Source organism: Natrix helvetica (assembly GCF_964273705.1).
Source record: "Natrix helvetica genome assembly, chromosome: 1".
Taxonomy (NCBI): domain Eukaryota; kingdom Metazoa; phylum Chordata; class Lepidosauria; order Squamata; family Natricidae; genus Natrix; species Natrix helvetica.
In genome coordinates, this window is record NC_138548.1 from 122,425,968 (window position 1) to 122,440,460 (window position 14,493).

The 14,493-nt window shown below is 40.1% G+C and overlaps 1 protein-coding gene across 1 annotated transcript in view; it reads left to right on the plus strand.

The window, feature by feature from the left end:
- The window catches only part of LOC309384995 (uncharacterized protein), a 41,454-nt gene that overhangs the window by 23,073 nt on the left and 3,888 nt on the right, over window positions 1-14,493 (plus strand). The window contains exon 2 of the mRNA XM_081939017.1: window positions 13,558-13,724. Coding sequence (XP_081795143.1) covers window positions 13,581-13,724 — 144 coding nt within the window. The 5' untranslated portion in view covers window positions 13,558-13,580. The remainder of the gene's footprint in view (window positions 1-13,557; window positions 13,725-14,493) is intronic.

A 14,493-nucleotide genomic window follows, 5' to 3' on the forward strand; every position in this document is an offset into this window, starting at 1 on the left:
AAGACGCTGTAGAAATTAAGGAGCCCGAGGAACGCCTGCAGCTTGGTTTGATTGCGAGGTGTAGGGGTGTCCTGGATTGCTTGAATTTCTTTAGTGGTCGGGTGAATCCCAGAGCCGTCGATTAGGTACCCTAAGAATTCAACCCTTGGCACGTTAATTTGGCATTTTTCTTTTTTGAGACGGAGGCCTTTGAATTCTGGTCAAAACAGTTCGCAAACGTTTGAAAAGTTGTGCCTCATTTGCAGTCGATACCAAGATGTTGTCAAAATAGGGGATGACTCTTGGAATCCCCTGCAAAAGCCATTCCATGACGCTTTGGAACAGTACAGGGGCGATACTAACTCCAAATTGCAGGTGGTGATATTTGAATACACCACTGTGTGTCACAATGGTTTGGGCCTCCGCCGTAGCGCCATCTACAGGCAATTGCCATGTCCAATTTAGCAAATACTTTGCCAGGGCTTAAAGAATGTAATAAATGCTGTACAATGGGCACAGGGTAAGCGCTTTGTTGTAACGCTTTATTGATTGTGCATTTGTAGTCCACGCAGATGCGGACAGACCCGTCAGATTTGACAGGTGTCACTTTAGGGGTCTCCCAGCGTGCGTGATCAACTGGCTCTAGGATTCCCTGGCTTACGAGCTTGTCAATTTCCAGATCAATTTTTGGGCAGAGAGCGAAAGGTACTCTCCTGGGTTTTAGCCTTATGGGGGCTATGTTGGGGTCCAAATTAAAAGAGATTGGAGTCCCCACATACTTACCCAGACTGGTGCCGAAGACGTCCTCAAACTCCTTAAAACTCACTTCAGCGCTCTGCAGGTTGCCGCTGACCACCATCACTGGGAGCTGGCCGCAGTATTTCTTGAATTGCACCCGGAAGGTGCCCTGGCCCAATGTTCAATCCAGCGAAGGTTAAGTCTGACAGCAGCCCTTTTATAGGGAGCTGTCAGACCCTTTGACCAATGAGATTAAACCTCTGTTCCCGCTGGAACAGCGGACCGTGGTGGAACCCACTATAGCAGAAGCTAGTATCTAACATAAACTCAAACTCTCACCTTTGTCCTTGTGACTTAAGAATATGAGTCACAGATTTTGCACTGGGATATCACAATGCCCATTTTGTCACTCCTGTTCCTGCCCCCTATCTATGTATGCTCACTTGGTACATCAAATCAGAAAAGACCAGAACCATACTTTATTGAAAACGGCCAGAATAACAGAAAGTCTGATTCTGCTTTACAACCTCTTCTTTTATATTACAGTGAATTAGGTACTCTGAACAGGTCTATGACAATTCACCATGGCCAACTTGCCACGGCCAACTCACCATGGTCAACTCCCCACAGCCAACTTGTCAGCCAACTTGCTGCAGGAGAATTTCCTGCAGGACAAGAGTTACACTAATATCTAAGAAATGGTGGGATAGAGTAATTAAAGAAAGTAAGCAAAAGGAAGGACAGAATGAAATGTGAATGGCAAAAGTGAAAATAATTTTTATTTATTTTAAATGCTTAAATAGAATGGTTAAATTGTTCCATACAAGTTGCCCTGTGGCAGGTTGGCCATGGCATGTTGTCGTGCAGCACATTGGCTGTGGTGAGTTGTCCCATTCCCCTCTGAGCTACTTCTCTTGCTTCCTAGGATTTAAAGAATGTTTTAGCCCTCTTTGTCTTTGTCACATTTGTTGTATAATTCTGTCAAGTTCCTCTTCTTTACTCTCTATACTCCTTTGTGTAAGTACTTTTTTTTTGCCAAGGTGCTTTTTTCTTTGCAACTACTATATATTTTTAGACACTGCATGTAGGTTGTTAGTGTACTTTAATTGATTGTTTGATTAATTGACTGATAATGTGCCATCAAGTCAGTTTCAATTCTTAGTGACCACACTGTAAAACTTGTTCAGAATGATCCATCCTCAACTTGGCCTTTCAGTCTTCCAGTGATGTACTGGATATCCAGTGATGTACTTTCAGTGATGTACATTGCTGTTGTAATTGAATCCAACTATATTGCTGCTATAGAGTTGTTCTCTCTCTTTTTCTCTCTCTCTTTTCTGGGATTATGGACTTTTAAAAGGAGAAAGGTCTTCACATAATGTGTCCAAAATATATTTTGCATCTGCCTCAAACATGAATTATGAAATTGTTTGTTCTGAGATCAATTTGTTTTATTTTCTGACCTATCCATGGTATTCTCAGTAGTTTATTCCAACACTAGAAGTCAATAGACCTTCTATCTTGTTTCGTCAGAGAGTCCAGTTTTTTCTTCCTAACAGTATAATAGGAAAACAATGTGCACCTCTGATCTTTGCAAGTACAGACATCATAGCATCTGGATAGTTTTTTTCAAGCCCTTCATTGCTACCCTGCCAAGTAGCTAGCCTATGGTGCATTTCTCGGTTACTGATTCCTTTACTGTTGAAAGTCAATCCTAAAAAGTAGAAACTATGTACCATTTCAACTGATATGTTATCACTTCTAAAGCTGGTTACATGCTAGCAGTACTTTGGTGTAATGTATGTTTCATCTTAGTCCCATTTTTTCAATGTGTTCCCTGACTTTCATAACTACATCTTGCAGATCATTTGCATTTTCAGCTATTAGAATAGCATTGAAGGGACGTGGTGGCTCAGTGGCTAAGATGCTGAGCTTGTCGATCAGAAAGGTTGGCAGTTCGGCGGTTCGAATCTCTAGCACCGTGTAATGGAGTGAGATCCCATTACTTGTCCCAGCTTCTGCCAACCTAGCAGTTCAAAAAGCACGTAAAAATGCAAATAGAAAAATAGGACCCACCTTTGGTGGGAAGGTAGCAGCATTCCATGCACCTTTGGCATCTAATCATGCCGGCCACATGACCACAGAGACATCTTTGGCTTTGAAAAGGAGATGAGCACTGCCCCCTAGAGTCGGGAATGACTAGCACATATGTGCAAAGTCATTCTAAGGTAAAGGCAAATGTGCTTTACCTTTACCTTAGAATAGTATCATTAGCATGATTGTTGATGTTTCTTCCTCCAATTTTAAAATGCTAACAATCCAGGCTCTTCCGATTGATATTCAGTATGTAAATTGAATAAAGTATTGAATATACTTTATTACATTCCTTTGCCAACTTAGAGCCATTGGCCTCATCATGTTTTATCCAGAGTTTTCCATTCGATGGTTCCTCACAGATACTGTTCTAAATGAAGCAGCTACCGTAAATGGTCGACACCTTTCTTTTAATGAGGATGTTCTGCGTAGTTTCTTAAGATCTTGGTCTACTTCTTCCTGGGGATCTGGTTTCTGAACCTCATCCTCTGGGGGCCACTTTGGTTTGAATACTCGCATGCCTTCTTCCAAGACATTCCCTTGACTGCCTTGTTCAGGAGAATGTGGACAGGAAATCTTCAGCTTTTTTGTCTCTGTAGTTTTTTGCCTGGATGATCCTAAGCATCATTTTATCATCACGTGAAATTAAAGATATTATGTGATAATCTGCATAATTCTGTTAAATTTTTATGCTTTGGTATTGATATGTGAGTTGTAGATATTCCATCGATTCTTGCAGCTTTCTGACTTGGTAATGACCAGAGCACTGTTCTAAGTTCATCTTCCAGTATTAGAGTTTATTGTACATAAGGATTACCTTCCAAGATATTTTGGATGTGACATTTCTATTATACAGAATTTCCACAGCCAGCCCCTGGTCATATATGGATATTTGATTATATCATTGTCCACTTCCTTCTGCCAATAATATAGCCAATTTGATTTCTGTGTGGTCTGCCTGCTGATGTCCATGTTTATATATTTTTTTGGCTATTTTAAAATTGGGTTGGCAAAGAAGAAATTATTGGATTGGCAGAAATTTGTAATTTTTGCTTTGCTTCATGTCTCTTTCCTAGGGCATGCAGTCTAACTATGTTTTCCTCTTTACTATATCTAACTTTGGCATTCCAATCTCCAGCTGCAAGCAGTACAACTTGTTTCCGTGTTTGCTGATTCAGGTTGAACTTGACCATAAAACTCATTAACCTCCTTTTTTCTGCATCAGTGACGGCAGCATAAATATGGATAACTGTCATGTTAAAGATCGTCCATGAAGTCTAATTAATATTACGCAGTCACTGACTGCAATGAATGCTGTCTTTGTTACATCCGTCATATCTATGAAAGAAATGCTATCCCTTCTCTTTCTTCATGTTTTGATTAGAAAATATTACAACTTTTCTGACTGGGTGTATAATTTCAATCCATTCTAATATTCATAGCCATTGTTATTGCTAGGAGTTTAGTGACATGTTTTGATTTATCCATATTAAGAAAAGTTTAGAAGTTTAGAGCACATTCTGAGTTAGCCTGCTTATTTTCTTTACTCCTGTTTATTGAATAAAAGAGAAGTGTGTATGTGGGAGTCTTCACAAACGTCCAAAGCTTTTCTCATTGTGAAAGGCTCAGACTTTTGAGTCCCATCCCAAAGTCAAATGTTGCCTTGGGGTTGTTGCTATTTATTGAAAGTTAGCATAGAAACCAGAGGTGGTATTCAGCCAGTTCTGACAGGTTCTAGAGAACCAGTAGCAGAAATTTTGAGTAGTTCAGAGAACCGGCAAATATCACCTCTGGCTGGCCCCAGAGCGGGGTGGAAATGGAGATTTTACAGTATCCTTCTCCCAGGAATGGGGATTTTGCAGCATCCTTTCCCTGCCACGCCCACGAAGTCACACTAACAGAACTGGTAGTAAAAAAAATTGAATCCCACCACTGATCCCAGCACCTTCTTATGAAGCCAATGGTGGGTTCCTACCAGTTCGGATTGGTTTAGCTGGACTGGTAATGGTATGGCGGCCTGGGTCACTAGAACTGGCAGCGACCCAGTCCTGCCATGGCCCTGAACTGGTTCCCTGGTCTCTTCTGTAGTTTCTGAGCATGTGCAGAATAGCTTTCAGCCAACTGTGCATGCGTAGCAATGCGAATATTGTGGGAATTGGCCACCCTTGGGGTATCTCTGTTCCTGCCAGCTGGTAATAGATTTGGGTATTATCTTGTTCAGGATGTCTGCTTTTTATGTTATGCTTTAAAATCTATTTGCCTGAGCTAATAATAAAGTCCCTTTATTATCCCTTTTAAAGTCCCTTTAAAACCCATTTATTTACTTTATTTCATTTAGTTCATTGCCTCTGGATCCAAAAAAAGCAATTGCCTGGGCGCCTGATCCCTGCCCTGACACTTGGTGAAACAAACTGGAATAGTTAAATGCAACTTAGAGCTGCCTCAGTAATGGGCTAGGAAGGAAAAAAGGCAAAGTCATGAGGGCATGCTATCCACAAAAAGTTAGGGAACAAGAATGTGGAAGACTATGAACACAAGGGCAAGAACAACCGCGTATCCCTGGAGAAGACAGCAAGTTAAGCCTATTCCGAGGTGTACTTTGTAAATTAGTTAAGTCTTTGAGGGGCTTGGCATACTGACTTCCCTTTGCTTCTTATGAAGCCAGTGGTGGGTTCCTACCGGTTCGGATTGGTTTAGCCGAACTGGTAGTGGTATGGCGGCCTGGGTCACTAGAACTGGCAGCGACCCAGTCCTGCCATGGCCCTGAACTGATTCCCTGGTCTCTTCTGTAGTTTCTGAGTGTGTGCAGAATAGCTTTCAGCCAACTGTTCATGCACAGCAACGCGTGGAGGGTGCGTGAGCAAGTGAAGCGTGCAGCGCGCATGTAAAACACCCTCTCAGTGAACAAGTAGTAAACCGATTAGGAACCCACCACTGAATGAAGTGAATTAAAATTCAACAGGCAAAGCCAGGGCTCTGGCATAGAGTTCCTTAGCCAGGGGTTCTCACTGGTACGGTAAACTAATTATTCCTTTATGAAGCCATTACACCCTCCTTGGACTCAGTTAGTCATTCATAGTTAGATGTCTATGGAGATTCTCCGTCATCCACATTATGGTTGTCCCAAAAGTACTTTTTCAAAAGACAACTGGACTTCCTTTGTTTCCAAGGAAAATTAGAGAAAGTCCCATTGCCTTTTGAAAAAAGCTCCTTTGGGACATCTGTAGTCAGATTTTCCTTTGGAATGGTTTTCCCAATGGACATCTACTCCCTGCTAGATTTTGAAAAGACAGAACTACTTTGAAGAAGAACGTTCTCTTAAGCTTGTACATTTATTCTTTTTGCTACTTTTTGTCATTTTTTTTTTGTTATCTCTGGTTTGTGACATTTTTGATTGCCTCTCTTTGGGATTTTCATCAGCCTGTAGGTGTTTTAACTTGTTTTATTTTCTACGTAAGCTGTGAGAGTCATTTGATTGCAGCACAATAGAAATTTGATAAATAAATGAATGCTTCCTTTTGTCCTGAATCCACTTCATTGAGTCATTCTGAGTCCTATACTTACAAGAAATGGAGAGGAAGGAATAGTCTGTCCATTTCCTTCATACTAATTTTATAAAAATGTGTCAAGAATCCACCCCTTTTAGTCATCTTTTTTCTTAAACCAAAGAACCTCAAACCTCAAACACCCTCAACTTCTCCTCAGAAGAAATGCATCCCCTCACCATTTTTACAACCCCTTTTTTAATCTTGCAGATTTTATTTATAATCTACAGAGACCATGCAATCACTGAAAGACAAATAGTCCTCAACTTACGTTGCAGTTGAGCCCTAAATTTATGTTGCTAAGTGAGAAATTTGTTAGTATGTTTTGCCCCATTTTACGACTTTTCTCACCACCGTTGTTAAGTGAATCACTGTGGTTGTTAAATTAGTAACATGGTTGGTAAGTGAACCTGGCTTCTCCATTGACTTGGCTTGTCAGGAGGTCGCAAAATATGATTACATGACCCCGGGACACTATAATGGTCATAAGTATGAAATAGTTGACAAGCATCTGAATTTTGATCATGGGGATGCTGCAAAGGTCGTAACTGTGAAAAATGGACACTTTTTTCAGTGCCGTTGTAATTTTGAATGGTCACTAACTGAACCCTTGTAAGTTGAGGACTACCTGTGTATCAGTGATTGCATGACCTCTGTAGATGCTATACACTAAATAAATAAATAAATAAAATCTTGTAGTATTAATAAAGCAATGGGTGGAAACTAATCAAGGAGAGAAGTAACTTAGAAGTAAGGCAAAATTTCCCGACAGAACAATTAATCAGTGGAACAACCTCCAGAAGTTGTGAATGCTCCAACACTGGAAGTTTTTAAGAAGATGTTGGATAGGCATTTGTCTGAAGTGGTATAGGGTTTCCTGCCTAGGCAGGGGGTTGGACTAGAAGACCTCCAAGGTCCCTTCCAACTCTGTTATTCTATTAATTCTACTTAATAAAGAACAATTAGAAGTGTACGAGTAAATTCCAAATGCAATTGCATTGTGTGTATTTATCAAAAGGCATAATCATTTTCATGGCTTTATGATATTCCTCCCTCCTGCCCCACAAATCATCTGACTATGTACAGGGAGCCAATTAGGTGTAGTCGTTGAGGCACCAGATTAGAAACTGGGAGACTCTGAGTTCTAGTCCTATCTTGGGCCAGTCACTTCTCTCAGTGCTAGAAAGGAGGCAATAGCAAACCAGTTCTGATAAACATTGTCAAGAAAATTGTAGGGACCAGTCCAGGCAGTCATCATCACTGCCTGAATGGTACAAAAAGAAAAAAAAAAGAAAGAAGTATGGAAGAGGTGCCTGCATAAAGTTAGCCCAAGCATCTCTAACATTACCTCTATTTCAGTATAATCAGCTCAAAATTATTACATTTATACATTAACTTAGAGAGGGGTTGGTTTTTTTGGGGGGGTATCAAACTATTTTGCCTGAATTATACAACAAGGTGTATTCCAGACTATTGCTAAATAGCTCTTCTGGACCTTCTCTCCAGTTTTAATTCAGAGCTGAAGTCTCAGCAACAACTTCAAATCTTTGCCTGTCTGAAGCCAGAAATCTGATCTGAAGCTTATCTTCGGAACCTCACCCACCCACTTAAAAAAAAAATCCAAATTGACCATTGTCTTCCAATCCTTGGACATTTCATTTGGTCATTCTCTCCTGGAGACCATTGATAGATTGTCATGTCTTGTTCCACCTTGTCCTGCCTCACCCAGAAGTGTCCAAATGTTAAAATCTTTTATCTTTGGTCACATGTTTACTTCTTGTCCATTCGAGTTGCTTTTCTTGGAAACCCAGAATGATGTCAGAATAGGGGTGTGCTCACAAGCAAACAGGTAAGATATAAAGACCCTGGAAGGCAAAAGAGGGACAATTAAGAAGTGGGAAAGCACCTAACTTGGAGCAGGATGAAGCAGCGTGAGTAGAAGCTGCTGTAGGGCGTTGTATTCTCTTGCTCTGAAGTGGAAAGTTGGGTTGTCTGGGTGAGCAATGTCTTAGGTTTAGATAGCTGAGGAAAGGGATTATTCAACCAGCTGGCCTTTAGGAAAGGGGAGATGAAAGACTAAGGCTGATATCTGTAGTGGCTTTGGGATGATCTGCATAGAGACTTTGGGATGATCTCTATAGAGACTTTGGGAAGCAATGCAAGTTCTGAAGGCAAATGTTGCTCAGTGCAATTCACTGCTGAGCTCTCATCAGTGGGAGCAGAGTTGCCAACAACCTCCACTGCTGAGTTGTGCTGAAAATCAGGAATCTTGTTTGGGTGCTTGAATGAAAACTGAGAAGGTTGTTTTGTTGTTTAGTTTTTTTCCATCTGTCCAAGATTCTTAATAGCTTCCCTTGCTGATTCAGGATTTCGGTTGTTGAACTTCTATGGTATGCTTAGTCCACCTAGGAACAGAGGGTAGATGTGTTGATCATGTTTTGCCCACTGTGGCAAGTAAAGTAAGAGAATGCCTGGGGCCTGCTAAGATGTCAACAAGGCTGTGCATGCTCAGAGTGGGTGAGTCTAGGATTGCCACTTGATTTCTCTTTCCTGGCAGGGCAATGGTAGAATTTAAATAGGTGGTGCTCCCCAACACAAGGATGTAAAACTGTAGGATCTGTGCCAAGAACAAAATGCTGCTCACCTTGCACTAGCAAGAATTTTTGGCATGAGGCAGAAATGAGAGAAACGGGGCATTGGAACTTGATTGTTTGGAGAAATGTTTTCATGTCTATTCCCTATAGATTGCTATTACTGTATGTTTGCCAAGATGAAATTCTGAGAAGCCCACCCATACTTTCTCACTGAGTGCTTTCTCAGTGTAGATTGTTACAGACGGGGCACACGTTAGTATCAAGTGTGGGCATGTGGGAGCTTTATGGATGAAATGACCAACACTTCATCATATTGGTTGCATGGAATATCAGCAGCATCTCTTTTCAGGCAGGTTTGCTTGACCTTGACAACAGCCATAAACTAAGATACTTTGCTTCTTGTAGTCCTACTTTCAGTAGCTAATATTCTATTTTCCTTTTTGGCTGAGTGGCTTGGGCAAGTCCCTTTAGACTCATTCTGCTCCAGGGTATAAATAAACAAAGTTTCTCCTTTTTCTCAGGAAAGGAAGTAGTATATCATTCTAGATAGGGTATGTGTGTGATCTCACAACCTTGCTGCCTGGCTCAAATTCCTACGGCAGGTGTGTGTGTCTTTCTACTACAAGATAGCTATCTCTAATGTCAATGAGGAGTGACCAGAGGAAGAGAAAGGAACAAAAAATATGTCCAGGCCTCATTCAAAATAACTTTTTAAGAACAAGTTTTAAATGTTTTTTTTAAATTATTTCTGACTTTTTAAAATTGCAACCTACCCTTGCAAAGGTTATGTAATAGGCAAGTTATTAAATAAAATGAAAACCCTTTTACCCAGATATTTAAATATGCAAGTAGGTCAACAGATAAATGATAGCAATTTTCTGAGCTAACGTTTCCTTTGGTAAAATAAACAAATAAAAGGAGACGATATAAGATGCTATAAAGCAAAGCACCAGTTCCTCCAAAAGAGCCTTAAAAACATCTATCGTTTATAAAATAAAATAAAGAGAAATAGCTGCACTGCAGTGCTTTGCTTGGAAAAATGGAAAGTTGATCAGAAAAAGAATGTGCAATAGATTGCATCTTGCAAAAAACAGTGCAACCAGGAATGTTACTTTTATAGAAAGTAGAAGGTATGTAACGGCATGGAAAAATTTTGTCAATTTTTTTTTCATTACAGCCAAAGGCTAGAAATAGAAGGTATAACTAAAAACAACTAAAACAATGAAATAAGACTAATATAGTCTGAGTGGTGACTCACTGGCTAAGAAGCTGAGCTTGTTGATCAGAAGGTGGGCAGTTCAGCGGTTCGAATCCCTAGTGCCACGTAACAGAGTGAGCTCCCATTACTTGTCCCAGCTTCTGCCAAACTAGCAGTTCGGAAGTAAAAATGCAAGTAGAAAAATAGGAACCACCTTTGGTGGGAAGATAACAGCATTCTGTGCGCGTTCGGCATTTAGTCATGCCAGCCACATGACCACAGAGATGTCTTCCGACAACGCTGGCTCCTTGGCTTAGAAATGGAGATGAGCACTGCCCCCTAGAGTTGGGAACGACTAGCACATATGTGCAAGGAGAATTTTTACCTTTTACCTAATATAGGTAATTGTATAGTTCAGTGTTCTCAACCTGTGGTGTGCCCCACGATATTGTCACAGGTGGTCCATAAAAGCTTGAAGAAATGTTATGACTTAAATCTTGAATTAAGTCTTGGGTGGTGTCCATGGCCATAGTTCATGGCCATAGAATGTATTTAAAGGGGTCATGGTAAAGAAAAGGTTGATGACCACTGGTATAGTTGATATAAAAAGTATGTTACAACTGTGGGAGACTTACCCCAATTGATGTCAAATTTTCAGGGCTGCTGCTCAGTACTTTACTCTGATCTGAGTTACAATTTACAATCTGAAAAAAAAGATGAAGATATAAGGAATGTCAGATCACCTAGGGCACTGATGTAAAAGAGGGTGGGATATAGGCATTACAAATATCTCTAGAGAAGGCACAATAAAATGACACATTTTGGAGGGCATGTTTCTTAAACAGAAATTTAAGAGTATCCTCCCTATAGTAATGCTGAAGGCAAAATATTATGCCTTGTCCAAAAGAGGCCTTTTCTTAGTTTGGGGAATGTCAAGTGAAGAGAGACAATTGATTGTTTCCCAAAAGCTCTTTGTCATCCAAGTCCTATTTCTCAGTGACAAGGTATTTACTTCTGCCTGAAATTCAATGACATTAAATCTTTGGAGAAGTTGTGTTTGGTACGGTCATAGCCCAAGGTTCATAGATGCTCTGACGATAACCCATCACTCATTAGGTTTTGTTCTATGATGCTGTTCCAGCTCAAGGGGCAACCATTGATTACTATTAATAGAAGTAGTCTTGAGAGGGAAGAACTGGACTTTCAGCCAATAATTTAACATCAACTTTGGTTTTTGGCATCCCTTTTTCTAGACCAAGGAAGAGGGCACTAGCAACCCCACTGAATGCTGCAATTAGAGATCTTAGAAATTTTGTTTGGAGCACTTCGGACAAGACCCATTGGTAGCCATTTATTAAGGGCTTCCATACTATTGTTCAATATGTTAAATGTCTTTCGGACCCCAATGTATTCTGAGAAAGCCTGTTGGGATGGCAGATACAGCTGTAGCTCATTTTGCAGAACATTTATTTCCTTATCATTTATATTTTAGTTCCACAACATCTCAAGACATCTAAAGTAGCTTTCAGTCATACTAACTAGGCATACTTGCTATTCCAGGAGACCAGTGCTTTGCCTACATTTTCAAGCAGGACTTTTAAAAAACTTGTCTGGATTTAAGTTAATCTACTTATATTTTGTCACTGAATTATGCTTACTTGTTATTACCTATAAAATGAATGTGCTATCAAAACCAAATGCACATTTCATAATTCCATCCTAATTTTATTAGAAAAAAATCTTAACTCATTACATATTTCTCACAAAGCAAAATAATAACAACAAACCAAAGCCTGGATTTTAAATAGTGTGCTAAGGTTTATAGCATCTCCCTTTCCTTCTGGAGGGATTTTGGATACCTAAAAAGATCTTTGCACCTAAAGTAAGAGTATTTAAGTGCTTCAGTTCATTACTTGCTTCAAATATAGAAAAAGAAGCTTTCATAATCCAACTTCTAAAATGAAATGAAAAGATAGTTTGTTGAATATTCTTCCAGGCAGTAATCGCTCAGGCACATTCACACTGTCACAATTTTTTACTATTCAATCCCTCAGTTTGATGACAAGCCATATCATAACATCTTCACTTCCATTAAGTTTCTGATCCTGAGAATAAAAAGAAAAAGAAAAAAAATCACTGTTTTAAATTGAAAGGGATCTTGGAGTCCTAGTGGACAACCATTTAAATATGAGCCAGCAGTGTGCAGCAGCTGCCAAAAAAGCCAACGCAGTCCTAGGCTGCATCAACAGAGGGATAGAATCAAGATCACGTGAAGTGTTAATACCACTTTATAATGCCTTGGTGAGGCCACACTTGGAATACTGCATTCAGTTCTGGTCGCCACGATGTAAAAAAGATGTGGAGACTCTAGAAAGAGTGCAGAGAAGAGCAACAAAGATGATTAGGGGACTGGAGACTAAAACATATGAGGAACGGTTGCAGGAACTGGGTATGTCTAGTTTAATAGAAAGAAGGACTAGGGGAGACATGACAGCAGTGTTTCAATATCTCAGGGGTTGCCGCAAAGAAGAGGGAGTCAAACTATTTTCCAAGGCACCTGAGGGTAGAACAAGAAGCAATGGGTGGAAACTAATCAAGGAAAGAAGCAACTTAGAACTGAGGAGAAATTTCCTGACAGTTAGAACAATTAATCAGTGGAACAGCTTGCCTCCAGAAGTTGTGAATGCCCCAACACTGGAAGTCTTTAAGAAGATGTTGGATAGCTATTTGTCTGAAACGGTATAGGGTTTCCTGCCTAGGCAGGGGGTTGGACTAGAAGGCCTCCAAGGTCCCTTCCAACTCTACTATTGTATTGTATTGTATTGAATTGCTGCAGGGCCTGGAGAAACATTTCCCCCAATTCTTAATTTGCTCCAAAGAAATATGTAATACATTATATCCCCTCTCACACACTTTTACATCTAATTCTTTATATGTATTTGTATGGTCCAATACAAAAAATCCTGTGCAGTTCATAAGTGGGTGGCAGGGAAAGTACAAAGTTATCAAAGTTATCAAAGTTATCAAAGTTACCAGCTCAACTCTGTCATGGGATGGTGGCAATCACAGTAATTTCAAATTGTGGCAGAGTCCTTGTCCCTCAACTAGAAAATCTATGTTCCATTGTATTATGACTACCTCCATCACCCTGCTCTTATCCGACAGCCTCTATATCCATTGGGATGAATGGAAACTCCGAAAATTGAAATTCCAATGTATCTAAGATGCCAGTAGAAGAAGACTAATTTTGAGGTTGGGCTCTTTTGTGGAAACGCAACCCATTGGGTATTTGAAAGTAAATCTGGCTGAGTCCATTTAATGACCAGTACTCATGCAGAAAAGCACACACAGTTGTTCTAGTATTAGCTTTAATGGCATATCTTAATGGTTCAATGTTCACATCCTGCAGGACAGCAAAAATTGGTATTGCTGATGTCATTGATGGCAGTTGGCTGGAGTTTATCTCATGGCTGTCCCATTGGACCTGGACCCACCTGTTTGGAAGAATTACCCAATGCTATCTCAATCATCAATCGCTTGAAGAAGAGCCTGAAGGACTTCTACAAGACCTTAGTGGTACGTACAAGAGCTGATGGTAGGCTCTTTCTTCTCCCATGAATTGTGCCTTCTGCTCGACTAAGGTTCATGTACTTAACCATTGTAGGAACTGGCAACATTTTTACCATCACCTTGTTCTCATGTGCATGAAGTTACATGGTGTACTGTAGTATTATTTTTGCTTAAGCTGACAGCAAGCAGCAACAGTTTCAAGGTGTATTAAATCTGAAAAGCTTTACTCTCCTTACTGACAGAAGCATAGTCAGGTGGAGGGTAGAATCAGCCCAACATATATTACCCATATTAGATATGCCTCTCCTTCCAGTGTCATTCATTTTATTTGTCAAGAGCTAGCAAAAAAGCTGGAGTTCAAAAGGAGGCTAAGCAGAGAAAACAGAAAATTTTGGAGCTTGCAGAGCTGGCCTTTGCAGGCCTGTAGCAAAAGAGCCATAAGCCTATTTTGGATTGGCTGTGAGAAAGATTAGCTACCTCTCTGATTTACATACCTTTTTTGTTGAATTGGTTGCTTTTGACACAGATATATTGATTTCCCAGAAAGTGCTTTCAGATCAAATGCCTGTCTTCCAAGAGATCAATTCTGATTTTCTTTTTGCCACAGAACTATCCATTTTCCAATTGGGAGAGCACACAAACAAAGTGGCATAATCAACAGAAAACTCTGTCAATCTCTTTCGGAGCGCTTTCTTGACTGGCAGTTATGGGTTTTTTGCTTTTTGTTTTGCTATGGTCCTTGACTTACGACTGCCATTCAGACCCAAATTTCCAT